Source organism: Eschrichtius robustus, chromosome 3, assembly GCF_028021215.1.
Source record: "Eschrichtius robustus isolate mEscRob2 chromosome 3, mEscRob2.pri, whole genome shotgun sequence".
Lineage (NCBI taxonomy): Eukaryota > Metazoa > Chordata > Mammalia > Artiodactyla > Eschrichtiidae > Eschrichtius > Eschrichtius robustus.
In genome coordinates this window covers 112,147,150-112,166,093 of record NC_090826.1, presented here as the reverse complement: position 1 = coordinate 112,166,093, position 18,944 = coordinate 112,147,150, and the positions used below count along the sequence as shown (strand labels likewise).

The following is an 18,944-nucleotide window of genomic DNA, read 5'->3' as shown; positions in this document are numbered from 1 at the left end:
ACTGTAGGGAAGGGGTGGGGTGTGTGGGGGGGTGGGGCGCCGGGGGAACTTCCGGAATGTGGGCTGAGGCTTGGTTTGGTTTCACTTGCCACGTGACTCCGAAGTGTTAGGGAGTAAATAATAACCTGTTGACCCAAGTTATGTGACAGCGCTTTGACTCAGCGGGCGGAAAGTCGCGCAATCGCAGGTTGTCCAAATCCGTAATCCATGCATTATGCTACTGATAAAGAACAGCAGTTATATACGCACACTACAGGACTCTCTGTTAACTAACGGAGGGACAAGGGCCTAGAAAACTGCAAGAGGTTAAAAAATCATTCGGATTTGGTTTGGGAATGACTTATTTTTTGCGTATGATTACCAACGACAATATGCAATATGTGTCCTGCATTTGTATAGTTTACAAAATGTTTTTTATAAGCATTGTTCTTCATTAACACACAACAGCGCTGAGGTAGACAGGGCAGGTAATGTTTTACTAACTTTACCAATGAGAAGACAGATACGTGACTAGAATGTAGTAATACCGAAACTCAGGACATTTTGCCTTGGTCCAGAGACTGATGACCCAGGAATTCACTTTAAATAAAATAATGGATAGAGGATAATACTGATATAGGTATGATTTTCATCTGCCTGCCTCCCCAGCAGTACTTCAGATAAAGGATAGCTGAGTGAATAAAGCACAAAAATTTGGGTTGTGGATCCAGAGTTCAAACTGGTATTCTTCCCGTGAAAATTTAAGTGGGCTGAGGGTAAAGACAAGAACAGGATCTAATATTTATTGAGTAACTGATACATGGTCAGGTATTCTCATGTTGCTCATATAATTCTCATAACAACTCACAGCTGGCAGAGAGAAGTTAAGTAACTTTCTCAAGATTACTCTTGTTAACTGAAAAACATTGCACAACCTAAAAGTTGAGAATTTTGTTTTATTTGGCAGTCTTTCTGAGGACTTCAAGCCTGGGAGGCAGCCTCTCAGACAGCTCTGAGGGACTGCTCCAAAGAGGTAAGGGAGGAACCAGGATATACAGGAGTTTTTGCAACAAAGACCAGGTATTAGGAACATCAAAGGATTATTATTAATTAAAGAAAACCAGATATCTCAAGTTAATGAATTTAGCACTCTATGTATGGGAAAATGTAAGAGCCTGGGCTCACTGAAATTATTCCTTTGATTTGCACCTTAGCTCTCTAGGGCCAGTTTCCTGTTCTATCCCATCCCAAGTCCCTCAGGGCACACCTTTGGGGGTGGCTGCAGTGGCTGAGGGCTTGGCAGCAGGGCAGCCCATTCCTATCCATCCTGAGTTCTCTCTGGGCTTACGAGGCGCCTGTAGTGGCTTGATGGCTGCAACATCCTTTGTTTACTCATATGGCAGGCAACATTTTTCATTCACACTTTGTAAGTAGCTGAACCAAGATTTGGATGCCTGAGCCCATATTCTTTGCACTATACGAAGCTACCTTGCTGGGACTTTCTCAAATTTTCCCACTCTGGCTTTCCTGCTCATCTCCCCGCATCTTGTTCAAGTAGTGAGGAGACAAAGCAGGCTTCCTAGATTCATGCAGAGCTCTAAGGAAAGCAGAGCTGTCCTTGCTGAGATCTTTCCTAGAGGAAGAAAGTTTTCAAAGGGCTTCCTGCAGGCTGCATGTGTAGAAATGATTAAGTGGAAGATATACAGTCGTCCCCGCTTATCCGTGGGGGATAGGTTCCAAGATCCCCCTCGGACACCAAAGTCCTCAAATGTTCAAGTCCCTTAAGTAAAATGATGTAGTACAAGCAGTCCTCTGTATTCGCGGTAGCAGTTCTGCATCTGTGAATAGGGAGGGCTGACTGCACTCAGCCTCTGTTGTTAGAACTGGATGGAACCTCTGGCATCATCTGCTAGTCTAACTTCCTTCTTCCACCTGATTTATCAAGCTCCTGAGAGGGAAAATGACTTGCCTAAGATCACACATCAAATTAAGGTAGAGCTGAGACTAGAACCCAAGTGTCCTGACTCCCAGTCCATGATTCCTTGTTAATTTACTAATTAACAATAATCTTGAAAGCATAATTTGCGACAGACAAACCAGTGCATGCATAATATTCCCTTGAATAATCTGTTTTCCCTAATAGTAATTTTTATCTTTTTTATTTTAAAATATTTATTTATTTTGGCTGAGCTGGGTCTTAGTTGTGGCACACGGGATCTTTGCTGGGTCATGTGGGCTTATAGTTGTGGCATGTGGGCTTCTTAGTTGCGATATACGGACTTTTTTTTTTTTTTTTTAATTTGGCTGTGTCGGGTCTTAGTTGTGGCAGGCGGGATCTTTTGTTGTGGCGCATGGGCTTCTCTAGTTGCAGCGCGTGGGCTCCAGAGCGTGTGGGCTCAGTAGTTGTGGCACGCGGGCTTAGTTGCCCCGCAGCATGTGGGATCTTAGTTCCCCGACCAGGGATCGAACCTGGGCCCCCTGTATTGGGAACATGGAGTCTTACCCATTGGACCACCAGGGAAGTCCCAGTAATTTTTATCTTTTAATGAAGAGCTTGGAACAGCAACGATACTTTCATTAAGTGACAGGACACCAATACCACATTCCACTTACATCCTGATCTTAGAATCCTGTACGATTCTTTTCTCCTAGACCCCTTCCACCAATAAATCCTGATATTCCCTTTTCTTAAGGAAGTTGCTGGCCTGCATTTCCAGAGCCTTCTCAGAGGCATCACCTTGTCCCTTCTTTAGGTGAGGCCTTGTCACATTTGCAAAAAAAAATAGACTGACCCCCCCTTTATTTTCCTCCTTTGCACCCTACCCTCCCATGAGACTAGAAGAGGATTCCGATAGCACCGTGATGTGGGCCAAGAGAATCCAGGCTAAGGAAGCAGTGAAGGTCCAGAGTCGAAAATACCTTGGTTCATTCAAGGAACAGAAAACAGAAAGGAGGCCAACAGGGCTGGAGGGAGAGAAGTTGGAGAGTTCCAGATGCGATTGGAGAGAACCCTGGCCAGATGCCTCGAGGCACGGTAAGGGTGATAAGCTGGAGTGTGCCGAGAGAAGCTCCTCACTGAGTGGGGTTTCAGCAACCTCTGAGAAGGGTCCCACCACTTTTTTACCCACTTGCAGGCAGAAGGCTGCAGGGAAGTCAGCTCCGGCCATTGGTAGTTCAAGAAGGGTTGATTTTCAAGAAATACCCTCACTTTGCTATTCCCCTTTTCCAATTCTTCCTTGTCTTTTTTCTTCCTTGTGGGCGCTGGCGAGGGAGTCAAGCAAGGAAGTCAGTCCTAAGAAGGGAATGCTTTCCTTTTGGTGCCCAGGTGCACAGAAGGGGACCTTAGAATCTTCTAAGGGAGATAAGAAGACTTCGGCCCAAGACCAGGCAGATATCCTCAGAGATGTGGGAGGCGGAAGACTTGGGAATGCGGGGGTTGGGTATGGAGCACCAGCCTTGACCGCGGGGTTTCTAGCTTCCTCTTTTAGAATCTTCAAAGGATCGAAGCCTTCGTTGACCGGCCACGTTCGCCGGTCAGACGTCCACCACAGCGCCCCAGGCCCTCAGCCCCTCAGCCCCTCAGCCCCTGGGTGCTCTCCTAATTCCCTTCCCTTGCCCCGCCCCGCTTGTCTTCGCCTCAGCCGGGCTCTGGCTGCTGGCCTCTGATTGCTCCTAGCTCACGTCACTCCCGGTCTGGCCCCGCCCTCTGGGCGCTGTCATTGGCCACTGGGGGGGGGTCGGTACGCCGCGGCTGCGGGGGGAGGGGTAAACGATGGGGAGGGGGCGGGAATTCCCGACTGGAGGCCGGAACAGAGCGGATGCCTTGTAGTGAGACCCTCGACAGGTGAGTGCGGGATCCCAGAGAGCGGGATCCGGGTCGGCCGCCCAGGCTTCTCGGGGCCTACGAGCCGGAGTCCGGGCTCTCACATTCTTCTTCAGCTTCCCGGCACGCTGGCGGCCTCAGACCCCGCCTCCCGGAGCCCGGACTTCCAGACACCGCCCTCAGTTGTTGGGTCAGCCCGTCCCGGGACCCCAGACGCCTAGGGCCTCTCTTTGGTCGTTTGCCCCGACATCCCAGCCTGTGGCCTGAAACGGTCGCTCTCTGCTCTCGGGGGGATGGCGCTGGGGAAGTGGGAGCGGGAGAGCACACCAGCTCTCCCTGTTCAGGTGGTCCACGAAGCTACCCATGACATCTCTCCCTGAACCCTCTTCTCTTCATCCATTCCCTCCTGGAAAGGAGGCTTGACCTCTCCTTTGCTTAGAGGACCCCAGCTCTCTAGTTTTCTGGGAGCTCCGCGTGAAAGGGTAATGAGATATCCACATATTCCTCATGCCTCAGTTTCCCCCTTGCTAGGTCCCTGAATAAGTCACTTGAAGAAGTCACTTGAAAGGGATAAAGTCTGAGGGGTAAGAGGGATATTCCCAATACAGGAGTGGATGAGTCACACTGGGATAGGGAAGGTCACAGAGTGGCTGGGGTGAGGGAGCTGCATTCTGCTGCCCAGCCTTCCCCTTTCCTTGGCCCCATATTTCCCTAGTGACCACTCCCCCACTCACCCTGTCTTCCTAGGTCTGAGAGTCACTGGAGCTACCACAGCCACCATGGGGCCCTGGGGAGAGCCAGAGCTCCTGGTGTGGCGCCCCGAGGCAGCAGCCTCGGAGCCCCCAGTGCCCGTGGGACTGGAGGTGAAGTTGGGGGCCCTGGTGCTATTGCTGGTGCTCACTCTCATCTGCAGCCTAGTGCCCATCTGTGTGCTGCGCCGGCCCGGCGCTAACCCTGAAGCCTCAGGTAAGCCTCTCCTTTTCCCTGCTGCCATGGATGCTTGGGGGAGGGAAGGCTCTGGGGTTAAGGAAGGTGACCTAAGAGGGGACGGCAAGAGTGACTGTTGCTTAGGTTGGGTAGTGGGGCTCATTTGCTCATTCCCTTCTATGCTCCACTCCTGCCCAGCCTCCCGCCAAAAAGCCCTGAGCCTGGTAAGCTGCTTTGCGGGTGGTGTCTTTCTGGCCACATGTCTCCTGGACCTGCTGCCTGACTACCTGGCTGCCATAGATGAGGCCCTGGCGGCCCTGCATGTGACGGTGAGCCCCGGTCATCTGCATGTGACCCTGTGTATGTGGGTGTTCAATCACATGCTTCTAGGAGAGGTGTTTGTATGGCTCTGTCCGTGTGTCACTCCACGACTGTATGGAAGGCTCTTGGCATGTGACCCCATGAGCTGTGATTTTTAGTCATAGAGCATAACTCTTTCTGTAGGTTCTCACCCCCTCAGTCCCTATGTGACCCCTACGTACCCTTTGTGACAGTGTGAGGAACCCTATTACCAGGTGTGTGACCTATCTGTAGGTTTCTCTAGTTTCAGCCTCCAGGAAGTTAATAGCCCTCCAAGAATCATCTTCACCCTTCACCCTTTCCTGAAGGGCTGGAGATAGAGGTCCCTACAGGCCTGGGACAGGTAGGAGGCAATTCCCAGGGACCCGGTGTTGCTGACCAAAAGGCTATATAACCCAAGGAAGTAGGGTGTGGGGAAGATCAAGTCCAAGGCATAGGACAGTCTTATTGGAAAAACAGACAGTTGGAGGAACTGAGGAAGTAACACTGAATGTAACTGTTTGTCTGTGACTGAGTGACTTGTGTCTCTGTGTGACTGTGTGCAAGCCTGACTGTCCCTGTGACAGTATGTGGCTCTGTGTGTGAACATTTGGGAAAGTCGGCCAATGTGTGGCCTACATGTGACACTTTGTGTCCATCTACCTCAGTGACTTTCAGCTGGGGGTGGTTTTGCCCACCCCTGTCATCCTTCCACCCTCACCCCCCACCTCCCCAGGAAACATTTGGTAATGTCTGGAGACATTTTTGGTTGTCCCAACTCAGGGAGGGAGGGCTTGCTACTGGCATCTATTGGGTATAGGCTAGGGATGCTGCTAAACATCCTACAGTGCACAGGACAGCCCCCTACATCAAAGAATTGTCCAATCCAAAATGTTAACAGTACTAAAGTTGAGAAACCATGATCTACATGTAACACTGGGAGTGACACCATAATCTGTACGGTTGTGTGTCATTCTGTGTCTGTGGCACCAAGTGACTATATTTTTGTGTAACTGAGAGTGGCTCTGTGTGTGGGACCCCAGGTCTGTGTAACTGGGACTCCACTAAACTCTGCATCTGACTCTTCCTTCCCATTCTTGGCCTGTCTCCTGAAGTCCACGCTGTCCCCTTTGCCCACAGCTCCAGTTCCCCCTACAAGAGTTCATCCTGGCCATGGGCTTCTTCCTGGTCCTGGTGATGGAGCAGATCACGCTGGCTTACAAGGAACAGTCGGGGCCACCACCTCGAGAGGAGATGAGGGCTTTGCTGGGAACAGCGAATGGTGGGCTGCAGCACTGGCATGACAGACCAGAGGTCCCACAGGCAGGTGGAGCCCCGGCAGCCCCCTCAGCCCTGCGTGCCTGTGTACTGGTCTTCTCCCTGGCCCTGCATTCAGTGTTTGAGGGGCTGGCAGTGGGGCTGCAGCGAGACCGGGCTCGGGCAATGGAGTTGTGCCTGGCTTTGCTGCTCCACAAGGGTATCCTGGCAGTCAGCTTATCCCTGCGGCTGCTGCAGAGCCACCTGCGAGCACAGGTGGTGGCTGGCTGTGGGATCCTCTTCTCATGCATGACACCCCTGGGCATTGGACTGGGTGCAGCTCTGGCAGAGTCAGCAGGGCCACTGCACCAGCTGGCCCAGTCTGTGCTGGAGGGCATGGCGGCTGGCACCTTTCTCTATATCACCTTCCTGGAAATCCTGCCCCAGGAGCTGGCCACTTCTGAGCAGAGAATCCTCAAGGTCATTCTGCTCCTAGCAGGCTTTGCCCTGCTCACTGGCCTGCTCTTTATCCAAGTCTAGGGGGCTCCAAGATACGCACGGGAGGTTGGGTATCACGTGCCCTTGACCTTCCTCCCCCTCTCCCAGTGTGTGGGGAATAGGAAGGAGTGGGGAAGGGAGGTACTGAGGACCAAAGAGTTCTCTGGGAGGTAAGGATGAAGCCTTTGGGACTATTTGGCCAATGAGGGAAGTGGGCAGACAAGAGCCTGGCCCCCAGGCCCAAGGGACAAAAGATGGTCAAGTCACTAGAGACATGATCAAGGGACATTAGTATTGGGGAAGACACTGAGTGCTGGTATCAGGGATCAGACACTACACATAGGGACAAGCTGATAGTTGGGAGGCTGGAGGTGGGTACCCAGCTGCTGTGGGATAGAGGTATAGAGAGGGCATAGGCCCAGAGTCAGCAGTCCTGTTGGTTCTAGCCCATTTCAGCCCTCTGTCACTTGGAGTAGACCCCTCCAACTTTTCTGAGCTCCTACTTTCATATCTATCTTCCTCTTCCCTTCTCCCAGGGGACTAGTGCCAAATGGCATCTTCCTGCCAGTTTTGGTACCTTCTCTGGCTTCTCCAGTCCTGGTCACTCCTGTATTTTTAAAGTGCCAAATAAATCCCCTCCCTCTTTCTCAAAGCACAAGTGATGGCACTGAGCCCTGCCCAGCACCTCAGTGGAAGGGTCAGCTTGCTCTTTGTTTTGGTCCCAGATTGTGGTGTAGGACAGAAATGTTTGCTGAGGTGGGGTGGGGGGCAGGTTGGCAGAGCTACCGTCCCCCACTACTGCTGCACCCTAGGAATACTGAAAATGGACATGGTGCCCCGTGCCTAGATGATAAACACTGAGATGCCAAAACTTTTTTTATACCAGAGGATCCCAAGGGGGAAGGGGAAGGCTCGCCCCCAGGGTTATTTTTTGGGGCGGGAGGGCTGTGCATAGGGCCATATTCTCTAGAATCTATTTTACTAACTGACCTGTTTTGGGACATGTTACCCAAATAAAACAAGTTTCTACACATCTGTACGGTATCTGATTCATTTGTCTTGGGAAAGGGGTGGGCACATGGCAAGTCTGAAAGGGCCTGAGTCCCAGATGTTTAGGGCTGTTTGAATATCCCTGATCTCACTGTTTTCATTCAGTTCCCTCTAGTTCCCTTCCCTGGAGATGACCAAATTTTTCCTCTTGTCTCTTCCTGCTTCCTTCCCTGTCTCCACCCCTTCCCTTTCCTCCCTTTTCCTTTCCTCTCTTTAATCCCTCGCCCCTTCGCGTTTGTAGGCTCGGGACCAATGCAGAACTACTTTTCCCAGATTGCTCCGCGCAGGGAGGAGCCGAGAGGGAGGAGCAAAGTCCCCAGTTCCCGGAGTCAACAGGGCAGCTGGGAAATGGTGTCCGTTTCCTCACCCGTATTGCGTGACTGGGGCTGCGAAGGAGTCACGTAAACAAACTATAATTCCCGGCGGGCCCCGCGCGCAGCAGGTCAGGGCTAGGCTGGGGCCGGGTTCGCGGTGCTCGCTGAGGCGGCGGCGGCGGCGGCGGCTACGGCTGGAAGAGCCGGGCCGGGGCCCGCGGCGGAGGCCGTGGCTTGTATTGGGAGGGTGGCGGGGAGGGACGGGGGAGGAAGATGGCGACGTCGGGGGCGAACGGGCCCGGCTCGGCCACGGCCTCAGCTTCCAATCCGCGCAAGTTTAGTGAGAAGATCGCGCTGCAGAAGCAGCGTCAGGCCGAGGAGACGGCGGCCTTCGAGGAGGTGATGATGGACATCGGCTCCACCCGGGTGAGGGGCCGCGCCGGCAAGCGGGAGCAGAGCAGAGCACTTCTCGAGTGGGGAGCCGAGAGGCGGGGCGGGGGCGGGAGCCGCAGCGAAAGAGGCGGAACGCGGCAGGGGTAGCGGGCGCCGCCGTCTGGGAGGCACGGGTGGAGGGCTGGGGGGCAGGAAGACGGGTTTTGCGGGAGGAGGTCGAAACTCCAGAGAGGCTGGAGGGTTTGGGAACGAATGGGAACTGAGAAAGTGAGGCAGCAGTGGACAGAGAGAGGAGATGGTCCCCGAAGCCCGGCGGAGGTAGGAGGTGGGTGGTCCTTGTGCATCTCTGAGTTCTCTCAGGGCCTCTGCTGAAGCATCTTCTATGTTGGGTTATGCGGTTGGGGGATGGCCTGCTTGCCCTAGTCTGGCTCCTCTCAGTTGGTGATCTCCTCTCTTCTGGTCCCTCTGCCCTGTTGTGCTACTCTCGGCAGTTAGTATCTCCGGGAAAGGGCCCCTTGAGTGGTTTGAACGGCAGCGCTGGGTATAGTGGGGCAGGAAGTCCCCTCCTGCGTCCCGTCCCTTTGCTTCCTTTTTCAAATACTTCTTGTGGTTTCCTGACGTGAATGAAGGTGAGGTCCATTGCTCACAGACTGGTGGTATTTTACCCTGGCCGCCTTGGAGGAGAGATAGGGCTTTGGATCTCGAAAGGGGGTAACCAGTTGGCTGTAGGTTATGTGGAACCTGATGGTTAGCTGAACTTTCTAGAGAGACGACTGTTTTGTGGGTCAGTTATGGGGTGCCTTGGAGGGTCTTCTGTGTGTAGGGAATATTCATTCCTGGGAAGTTCCAGAAAGAAGGAATCCTGGCGGCGTTGCTTCTGAAGCCCCCTGATCTTGGTTTCTTGCTTCCCAGGGCTGGATGTCAGAGAGAGAGAGGGGTGGGAGTTTGCCTAGCTGGTATGCAGTCCTAATTTAGGGACACATTATTCTCAAAACAGCAGGTGAGTATATTGCAGTGATCCCTTATGGCAGGGAGCTAGAAGGAATTTAAGGGGTGATGGATGGCCAAACATAAATACCACATTTCAAAGTTCTTTCTGCTCGTCTGACTGCCTTTGATTGAACCTGCCTATGACTGTAACTCCGGTTGTATTTTTGTGTGTGTCTCCCTTGACTCTGTTAGTCTTTTTTGTGTTTTTTACTCTTTTGAGTCTCTAGAGACCATGTGTCCTAGTTTTTGGGAGTCAGAACAGAGAAAGGTGGGGAAGCAAATTGTGTGTGTGTGTGTGTGTGTGTGTGCATAACCCCCTCTAACCGCCGTGAGGATCATGATCTAACTGTGGACTGTCCCCCCTTTAGGAGCTTTTGATCAAAGTGGGGGCAGAGCCAGGAAGGTGGGCCAGAGGCTGACCTCCATCTGACAGCGGAGGAGTGGTGGGATCTTAGGGCTTATAGGTACAAACAAAAGCTCAAAACTGGGCCTTCTTTCTTTGTGGTGCCTTGGTCTGTCAAAAGGTCCCCTCCACTCACCTTGCCCCTGTTGGTTAACTTTTCTTCTGCACATAAAAAAATCTAGTGGGCATACATGTCCAGGTCCTGGGGACCCAAGAGTCTAAAGCTAGGGATCAGAGACCTGGAGCTCAGCCTGTTATCTGGCCAGCTGGGAGGTCTCATTTGAGGCAGATGTGGCTGTTGGGGCCTATACTCCTGGAAGCTGGGGTTATCATGTATATTAGTAGCAGTCTTGAAGTGGCCCAAAGGTCAGCATAGTGCCCTCTAAACTCACTGGACTGACCTCTTGGAACAGAAAGTCAACTCTGTTGTTGGCCTATGCACAAACAGTGTGACCCCTGGAAGCTCTTAGAATCTTAACCACTCATCAGCTGCCCTGGGTCTCCTTATTTGGCTGGGGTGGCAGTAGCTGAGTCTTAGAAGTAGGTGCTCACCTCTCACAGAGGGACATGAGACCTTTAGGCAGACTAAAACCATGCCAGGCTGAGGGTTGTGGTGTCTTACTCCAGTGCCAGACGTATCTCCCCAAAGTGAGGATGAGGCCAAGGAGACGGCTCTGGCCCAGGCTGGAGTGGGCTACTGCTTTTCTCACCCCCATTCTCCAGGCTCCCCTACCAATTCAGGGGCCTTAGGACTAGGTAGAAGAATGCTTCTTTGTTTTGGCACTGTTTTTCCAGTTAGAAGAGCCATCATTCCTTAGTTGTTCTAGTTTGGGAGGTACTGGCTCTGTGTAGCCTTCCTGAGGCTGGGCAAATGGCAGAGCCCAGAAGCTTGTGCCTGCCCTCCAGAGTGGGGAGGAAAGAGGCTGGCAGTTATGGCTCTATGGCATCCACCTGTGGCCCTTCCCTTGTCTTCCAATTAGTCCTGGACGCATCTGGAAGGGAAAGCAGAGGTGCCTAATAGGCACCCTTCCCCAGGAGTTAACCCATGTGACTAGCCTAGGGGCTCCTGGCAACCCCTCAGGGACTCTGTTTAGACTGATGCCGACTAGGACAGGCCCTGAGCAGAGTATCAGGCTCCACCTGGCAGGGTGATGCCAGGCATTAGTGATAGCATTGATGGGGGCAGCCTGAGGAAGAGCTAGGGCAGATTGTTTGCACCAGGTCTCAGTGGACCTTCTCCCCAGTACTGGCTTTTCTTCTGGCAGATCTCTTAAAAGCAGCAGCAATAGTAGCATGTCCTGGAGACAGGGATGGCAAGGGTGGCCACAGGAACAGTGCTCAGGACCCTCCCTGACATTCCCATTTGTCCTACATGTCTCAGTTACAGGCCCAAAAACTGCGACTGGCATACACAAGGAGCTCCCATTATGGTGGCTCTCTGCCCAACGTGAACCAGATTGGCTGTGGCCTGGCTGAGTTCCAGGTGAGTGGACACCAGTTGGGGGAGCGCAGGCTCTCATGCAGCTCCCTCTGTTGACTTGCCTGTCTCTTTTGGCAGAGCCCCCTCCACTCCCCTTTGGATTCATCCCGGAGCACTCGGCACCACGGGCTGGTGGAACGGGTGCAGCGAGATCCCCGAAGAATGGTGTCCCCACTTCGCCGCTACCCCCGCCACATATCCTTCACTGAGGGGCTGCGGAGTCTGGAGGGCAGTGGGGTGGGGTTCCTCAGGAGCTCATGGTAGGAAAAGGGACCTGAAGTGTTGTCCAGTGCCATCCTGCGGGAGCTCTCCTTTACCCAGGTTCCCTGAAAAGTGACATTTGGCGCGTGTTTCAGCACTGGCTCCTGTGACAGGGAGCTGCCCCTCCTGAGACTGTGTCCTCCAGCTCTGGCTGGCACTGACCATCCTCACTTCAGCTTGCTCTTGGCTGCTAGAGGCAGGGCTCCCTGATATGTCTCATGCTACAGGGATTTTGCTTCCCTCCTGCTCACATTTCTGTTCTTAGCTTTCAGTCTCAGAGACCTCCACAGACCTGTCTGCCCCAAGCCCTGCCTAGATATTCGCCTCTATTTTCCAGCTTCTCTAGGCCTGATTCCCTTTTTCTCTTCCATTCTTTGCCCCTACTGTTGCCCCTCATAGAGGAGGAGAAAGGTGTTTGTTTCTTGAAACAACTCACCTGCTGCCTTCCGTTATTTTTCTCTCATCTGGTCTCTCTCGCATCCACCCCCTCCTCACTTTTTCCCTTAACTGGTGCTCTTCACGTTGACAGCTCTCCCTATAGTCCTGCCTACTTATCTCCTCCCCCGGAGTCCAGCTGGCGGAGGTCAGTGTCCAGGGCGGGCAGGATCTCCTGCCCACTCTCTGACTTGTCTCTGGCGGGAGCTGGGGTTGGGTCTGGGCCCGCTGGGCCAGGCTTTCAGCAGTACCTCCTCCCATAACGGCAGGGCTGGGAGGGGTGGGGGCAGGTGGAGTGGGTGGGTCAGAGTCCAGTCGGGGCCATGTTGACACGTGTGGCCAAGCCTCCCAGTCCAGCCAGAGCAGGACTAATGGCAGCTGGGGTGTGTGTGGGGGGGAGGGGAGAATGGTAGGGTGGCAGGTGAAAACGGCTGCCTCCTGTCAAGAGTGGGTGCCAGGTGCAGTGTTCTGGCATTCAGGTTTCTGAACTCTTCCCCTGTCCATCTCATCCCTAAGACTCATACCCAGCACAGTTGCTGGGCTCCAAGATTCCTATTCAGCTTGTCCTGGCAGAGAGGAGTTATTTCCAGATCTCCTAGGTTGTTTGGGGAGAGGGTTCACGGATCACAGATATCAGCAGAACCGGAAAGAAAGAGGCATGATGATCCTGGGTGCCCAGCCCTCTTGGCTGCCCCACACTTTCCAACCCGCATGCCTGCCCTCTGGTCCATTGCTAGCCTTCCTCCTCATCACTTTGTTTTTCCATCCCAGGACAATGCCCTGGGGCAATTTCCCTGCAGAGAAGGGGCAGTTGTTTCGACTACCATCTGCACTTAACAGGTGATGGCCCTTGCCTTCTTTAGGCCACATCTCTTCTTATCTGTAGTTTCTGGGGCCCTGCTCCCTCACCCCACCCTGTCCCAGCCCAGCTAGTGTTTTCCTCTACTGAGCAGGGCATGAGGACCAGGAAGACTGTCACAGGTGCCAGCTCATCTCTTTTCCCCTCACAGGACAAGCTCTGACTCTGCCCTTCACACAAGTGTGATGAACCCCAGCCCTCAGGACACTTATCCAGGCCCTGCACCCCCCAGCGTCCTGCCCAGCCGCCGTGGAGGTAAGTGGCCATGTCCCAGGGGAGGGAGTAGCCGTGGAGCTTTTGTTTGAAGCAGGTAGGCAAGTGGGCACTGCAGCCAGCTCCACCATATCCTTTGCAGGTTTTCTGGATGGCGAAATGGACTCCAAAGGTATGTGTTCCTCACCACATTTGGTACGTGCGGGTACTGAATGCCAGAGAATCTCTGGGCTGGTGTTGGGAGCTTTGTTCAGGGCCAGGGAGTGGGAGCCCTTCCACCTGCGTCTGCTTCCTGTCCTGCCTCCTTCTTCAACCCTCTCGTCACCAGTCTTTCTCTTTCAAGTCCCTGCTATTGAGGAGAACTTGCCAGATGACAAGCATTTGCTGAAACCATGGGATGCTAAGAAGGTAGGCGTGGCCCACTGCCCCTCTTCTTTCCATGGGGTGGGTCTTCAGGGTCCTCCACTGAGCTCTGTCCTCATTTGCCACCTTCTTCCTTCTCTCCTCAGCTGTCCTCATCCTCCTCCCGACCTCGGTCCTGTGAAGTCCCTGGAATTAAGTACGTATCTCTCTGAGGTCGGCTGAGCGGGTGGAGGAGGGAAGCAAAGGGAAATGTGGAAGGCTGATCTCTGCTCTTCCCTGACCACTGCCCCCTACCCCCATTTACATCTTTTCCTCTCCTTCCCCAGCATCTTTCCATCTCCTGACCAGCCTGCCACTGTGCCTGTCCTCCCACCTGCCATGAACACGGGAGGCTCCCTACCTGACCTCACCAACCTGCACTTTCCCCCACCGCTGCCCACCCCCCTGGACCCAGAGGAGACAGTCTACCCCAGCCTGAGTGGGGGCAACAGTACCTCCAATTTGACCCACACCATGACCCACCTGGGCATCAGCGGGGGCCTGGGCCTGGGCCCAGGCTATGATGCACCAGGTGAGTGGCTGTCTTGGCTGTGTGTCCCTGGGGTGCTGCCTAGCTGGAGGGACAAAGGGGTGGGAGGCTGGAGCACCTTGGGATTCTCCTGTGACTGCCCACACCAGCCCTTCACCTGTGTACCCCAGGATTCCCTCACAGCAGTTTTCTGCCAGTGAGAACTGGTAGGTGTGGCTTTTCCCAGAAAGAAGATAGAGAGCAACCCCCAAGCGGGCAATGCCATCCTGACTGTCAGGGACAGAGTAGGGAGGACATTGTGTTGCCACTTCCATAGTCTGGCCACTGCTACCCGTTCTGGGCAGAAAGAAGCCCAGTTCCCATCAGTAATGTTGGCATCTCTGGTTTTTTGTCTGTGCCTACAGGACTTCATTCACCTCTCAGCCACCCATCCTTGCAGTCTTCCCTAAGCAATCCCAACCTCCAGGCTTCCCTGAGCAGTCCTCAGCCCCAGCTCCAGGGCTCCCACAGTCACCCCTCACTGCCTGCCTCCTCCTTGGCCCGCCATGCACTGCCCACCACCTCCCTGGGTCACCCCTCACTCAGCGCCCCGGCCCTCTCCTCCTCCTCTTCCTCCTCTTCTGCTTCATCTCCGGTGCTGGGTGCCCCCCCTTACCCAGCTTCTACCCCTGGGGCTTCCCCCCGCCACCGCCGTGTGCCCCTCAGTCCCCTGAGTTTGCCCGTGGGCCCAGCCGACGCCAGAAGGTCCCAACAGCAACTGCCCAAACAGTTTTCGCCAACAATGTCACCCACCTTGTCTTCCATCACTCAGGTATGCGTGGCTCCCTTCCCTACATGTCTGTCTCCCTTCCCTTCCTTCTCCTGCCAAGTTCTCTCCCCCCCACCCTGCTTTCCTCAAATACCTCTTCTTCTTAACTCCTGTATTCCTGGTGTCATCCATCCCCTTCCATTCCTCTGTCCTCTGCCTGCCCCACTCTTATCCACCTTGTTTCCTCTTGGCTTAAGAATGCAAAACCTGGGGTTAAGTTTTCTGATGTCAAATCCTGGCCCCACCTCTTACTAGCAGTCTCCTTGGACAGTTATTTAACTTCTTTGAGCCTCAGCATCCTCATCTATAAAACCAGGACAGCAATGTAAGGATCAAAGGAAATCACATACGGAAAGTACGCAGCACCATGCTTAGCCCAGGTGCACGCTCGACAAGTGATAGCTTGTCCTTTCCCTTTTCTCTCTTTTTTGTTCCTATCCTTCTTTCCTTGTCTGTCTTTTTTCTCCTGCCTCCATCCTGTCCCATCCCCTCTCCCATCTCCTCTCCTTCTTTGATAGATTTCATAGAGTCAGAGACTGTCAGAGGATGGAGCCCAGTCCCTTCATCTTACAGATGAGGAGGCTGGGGCCCAGACGGAAAGTGACTTTTCCAAGTTTACACAGCATGTTAGGGAAGAGTTGGGACCATTACTAAAAATTTTTGTTTAGGGTTTTTTCCTCAATGTTAACATTCTTAGCTCTTCCCTCCCTCCCCATACTTCTCCCTTTTTCTGTTCTGTCTGCTCCCCTTCTTTCACCCTAATGCTCTTCTTCCCCTCTCCTCTGCCCTACTTTCCCTTTCTTTCTCTGTTGTTCCTCCCTGGAATGTGTGTTCTATGTTCCATCTTTATGCAGGTCCCCTTTTCTGTAGGAAAGACTAAGGTCAGGCCAGCAAGGGCTCTGCTCTCTGGGAACTTGGAGTAAGCCTAACATCCCTCCTTCCCTCCTTTTTCCCTCCTTCCTCTCACAGTCCCTCTGGCCTCTTCAAGGCTTTAGAACAGCCATTCTCAAGGTCACTGTTGTGTGATCAGTCACTTGTGAGGTGTGTCACAAGTAGTTGATTACTAGCAGTAGTTAAAGTACCAAGGTTTAGGAATAGTTAACTCCTGGAGTGGATTCAAAATTATCCTTGTGTTAACCGCTCTCAGTCACTTTCATCCTGAGATGCATTTTTGAGAGTAGTTGTACCCCAGCGATGCCCAATGGAACGGTTTTGGGTTTGTGTTGACAATGGTCGCAGCTTAAAAGGGTGGGAAGCGCTGACAAAGAGCTCCTCTCAGGGGGCACATTGAGGGGTAAGCTTCCCCCTTTCTCCTCGCTTTTCTTCAGGGCGTCGCCCTGGACACCAGTAAGCTGCCCAGTGACCAGCGGCTGCCTCCATACCCGTACAGCCCCCCAAGTTTGGTTCTGCCCACCCAGCCACCCACCCCAAAGCCTCTGCAGCAGCCGGGGCTGCCCTCTCAGGCCTGCTCAGTGCAGCCCTCCGGTGGGCAGCCCCCAGGCAGGCAGCTGCACTATGGGACACTGTACCCACCCAGCCCCAGTGGGCATGGGCAACAGTCTTACCACCGGCCGATGAGTGACTTCAGCCTGGGGAACGTGAGTACCCGGGTCCCTAGCTCAGAAGCAGGGGAGGGGCTGGGAGTGGGCCAAAAGAGCCTGAGTGGTATCGAGGGGGGCATTTTGAACTGGGAGATCTAGGTGGGGGAGAGCCTTCTTACTTGCCCCCAGGTAACACAGTACCGCCAGCTTGGGGCTCCTCTCTTCCTGCATTTGACCCCGACTCCTGCCCCTCTCCCCCAGCTACCTCCGCGCAGCTTGCTCTTTGATGACTACTGCTTTGACCCGTTGTCTTCCTGGCACGCGCATGCTCTGTCCCAGTAGGTACGGTGCCCACACCTACTTTGGGCCCCGTGCTCACTTCTCTCGCTGTGCTTGTGGCCATCTCCCGCTGTCTCTGCTTTTGTTCCCATGGTGGAGGTGGGAAGCGGGGTGGGGTAGGGGGAGGTGTATGAAGATTACTGGGCAAAGAGGATGTGTTAGCAGAGCTAGGCAAAGGCAGGCAGGACCACCCTGTTCTGAAGCCCGCTTTCTCAAGGCCTGTCTGTGTGCCCATAGCTGGAGCAGTTCAGCATGGAGAACCCATCAGCCAGCCTGGCGCTGGATCCTCCTGGCTTTTCTGAAGGGCCTGGATTTTTAGGGGGTGAGGGGCCAGTGAGTGGTCCCCAGGACCCCCATGCCCTCAACCACCAGAACTTAACCCACTGTTCCCGCCATGGCTCAGGGCCTAACATCATCCTCACAGGTAAGAGGTGTGGGTAGTGATGGGGGATGGAAGGAGGGCGTGGTACATTTGGTGGCGCAGCAGGAGACTGAGGGGGTCTTGGAAGAGTTCGCAAGGCATGGGGTCCTCACTCGTCTCTTCTGCCCACACAGGAGACCCTTCGCCCGGTTTCTCTAAGGAGATTTCAGCGGCCTTGGCTGGAGTGCCTGGTTTTGAGGTGTCAGCAGCTGGGCTGGAGCTGGGGCTGGGGCTGGAGGAGGAGCTGCGCATGGAGCCGCTGGGCCTGGAGGGGCTCAACATGCTGAGCGACCCCTGTGCCCTGCTGCCTGACCCTGCTGTGGAGGACTCGTTCCGCAGTGACCGGTTGCAGTGAGGGCACCTCATCGACATCCCTCTTCTCGGCCCTGTCCCCCATCACTGTCCCTTTCCTCCCTTCCCCCTGGCCAGTAGAGACTTTACTGTCTGCTCCCAGATCCTCTTTCTGACATGAACGGAGGATCCCAAGAATGAGAAAAGGCAAGGGGTATGTCCAGGTGGCCCCTGAATTCTGCACAAGGGATGGGGCTTGGGGGAGCTCAAGGGAGGGCCTAAAGCACTTGTAACTTTGAACCGTCTGTCTGGAGGTCAGAGCCTGTTGGAAAGCAGGGGGTAGAGGGGAGCCCTGGAGGCAGGGCTTGTCCGGATGCCTGGGGTGGGCAGTGCCAGCCCCTCCTCACCACTCTTCCCCTTGCAATGGAGGAGAGAGCCAGAGTGGATATTATTTTTTATTAAATATATTATGTTAATAAAAAAATCATATCAAACTCTTGGTGTCGTTGGCTACTGTTTGGGATGCAGGTCGGGATCGAGGGAGTTCTTGGGGCACGGGCCCTCTCAACTGTATGCTTTTTGCGTTTTTTCAACACCATATGGTATTGTGGAGGGGCCCCCGAAGCCTCAGAATTTGTACTCAGCATTGGACATAGGGGTGCAGGCTGGGCATAGGCCCCTGGGGCAGCACATGCGCCCTCTCATCTGTCCAGGGCCTTGCTGCAGCATCAGGGGACAGGGGCTCTGACTGGCCAGACAAGTTACTGCTTTCTCAACCCTGAGGCCTGGCAGTGAGTCAGGAGATGAAGAGGTGACTGCTGGCTGCGCTCTCAGCTCTGGATTTTTCTGGTAGAATGATCCCAGTTTTCCTGGGGGTAGCTGGCCTCAGTGCTAAGGCTCCCAAGGAGAGAGGATTTAAAAACTACTGACGCCAGGTAGGTCTCAGGTTGGCTCCCTCTTCTTTATGGCCCTTTAAGCCCAGAGGACCTGGAAGTTAGCTGTGGTACCTGGCCAGCCTCTGACCCCATGCTCCTAGGTCTCATTCCTGCCCCCTCACAATGCATGAATTCACTTCACCCTCCCCACTCTTCTCCACTCATTCATTCAGATGCTTGAGTGCTAACCTGTTCTGAAGAGTTTTCCTCTTTCTGGCTTGGGTTGCTAGCCCTCTGACCATCTGAGCTTCTGCCCTCTATTCTCTCCCCCATGCAGCACCGAAGAGTAGTGCCCCTTCTCCATTACCGCCACCTCTTCTGCTCTCCCACACCCTACAGTCCTGGCCTCTCCTCTTCCTCTTTCCAAAACTGTTGTCATTTTCAGAAAAGAGAACTGAGAGCTTCTGGCTTAGGCTGGAAGGGAATGCAGTGTGCCCTAAACCTGGAAGTAGGGGCAGCCACCTGGGTCTCCGCAAACTAGGCTTTCAGGGCCTTC

At 53.9% G+C, this 18,944-nt stretch overlaps 2 protein-coding genes across 5 annotated transcripts; both read left to right on the top strand.

Moving 5' to 3' along the window:
• Window positions 1-3,747: 3,747 nt before the first annotated feature.
• SLC39A1 (solute carrier family 39 member 1) lies at window positions 3,748-7,856 on the top strand. Of its 2 annotated transcripts, none has more exons than XM_068540861.1 (4): window positions 3,748-3,823; window positions 4,550-4,768; window positions 4,928-5,058; window positions 6,209-7,856. In XM_068540861.1, exons 2-4 carry the CDS (start codon window positions 4,582-4,584, stop codon window positions 6,863-6,865), a joined length of 975 nt encoding a protein of 324 aa, XP_068396962.1. In that variant the 5' UTR covers window positions 3,748-3,823; window positions 4,550-4,581; the 3' UTR covers window positions 6,866-7,856. The 2 variants fall into 2 exon arrangements, with proteins under 2 accessions (XP_068396962.1, XP_068396963.1); XM_068540862.1 differs by lacking the exon at window positions 3,748-3,823 and adding an exon at window positions 3,996-4,284.
• Window positions 7,857-8,422: 566 nt separating this feature from the next.
• Window positions 8,423-18,007, top strand: CRTC2 (CREB regulated transcription coactivator 2). 3 transcript variants are annotated; one of them, XM_068540858.1, is made up of 14 exons: window positions 8,424-8,613; window positions 11,355-11,456; window positions 11,532-11,648; window positions 12,236-12,297; window positions 12,921-12,989; window positions 13,160-13,263; window positions 13,364-13,393; window positions 13,565-13,629; window positions 13,731-13,780; window positions 13,911-14,155; window positions 14,518-14,924; window positions 16,250-16,519; window positions 17,039-17,225; window positions 17,357-18,007. In XM_068540858.1, exons 1-14 carry the CDS (start codon window positions 8,461-8,463, stop codon window positions 17,575-17,577), a joined length of 2,082 nt encoding a protein of 693 aa, XP_068396959.1. In that variant the 5' UTR covers window positions 8,424-8,460; the 3' UTR covers window positions 17,578-18,007. The 3 variants fall into 3 exon arrangements, with proteins under 3 accessions (XP_068396960.1, XP_068396959.1, XP_068396961.1); XM_068540860.1 differs by lacking the exon at window positions 8,424-8,613 and adding an exon at window positions 8,770-8,898; XM_068540859.1 differs by lacking the exon at window positions 12,921-12,989 and having other exon boundaries at window positions 8,423-8,613.
• The last annotated feature ends 937 nt before the right edge of the window (window positions 18,008-18,944 follow it).

What these genes read in the sequence shown, in the direction of transcription:
- SLC39A1 (XM_068540861.1), top strand. Translation starts at nt 4,582, where the DNA reads ATGGGGCCCTGGGGAGAGCCAGAGCTCCTGGTGTGGCGCCCCGAGGCA. An exon ending in CGCTAACCCTGAAGCCTCAG is followed by an intron (nt 4,769 to 4,927) that starts GTAAGCCTCTCC and finishes ACTCCTGCCCAG; the next exon opens with CCTCCCGCCAAAAAGCCCTG. An exon ending in TGGCGGCCCTGCATGTGACG is followed by an intron (nt 5,059 to 6,208) that starts GTGAGCCCCGGT and finishes CTTTGCCCACAG; the next exon opens with CTCCAGTTCCCCCTACAAGA.
- CRTC2 (XM_068540858.1), top strand. Translation starts at nt 8,461, where the DNA reads ATGGCGACGTCGGGGGCGAACGGGCCCGGCTCGGCCACGGCCTCAGCT. An exon ending in CCGGAGTCCAGCTGGCGGAG is followed by an intron (nt 12,298 to 12,920) that starts GTCAGTGTCCAG and finishes TTTCCATCCCAG; the next exon opens with GACAATGCCCTGGGGCAATT. An exon ending in GTGACTTCAGCCTGGGGAAC is followed by an intron (nt 16,520 to 17,038) that starts GTGAGTACCCGG and finishes GTGTGCCCATAG; the next exon opens with CTGGAGCAGTTCAGCATGGA.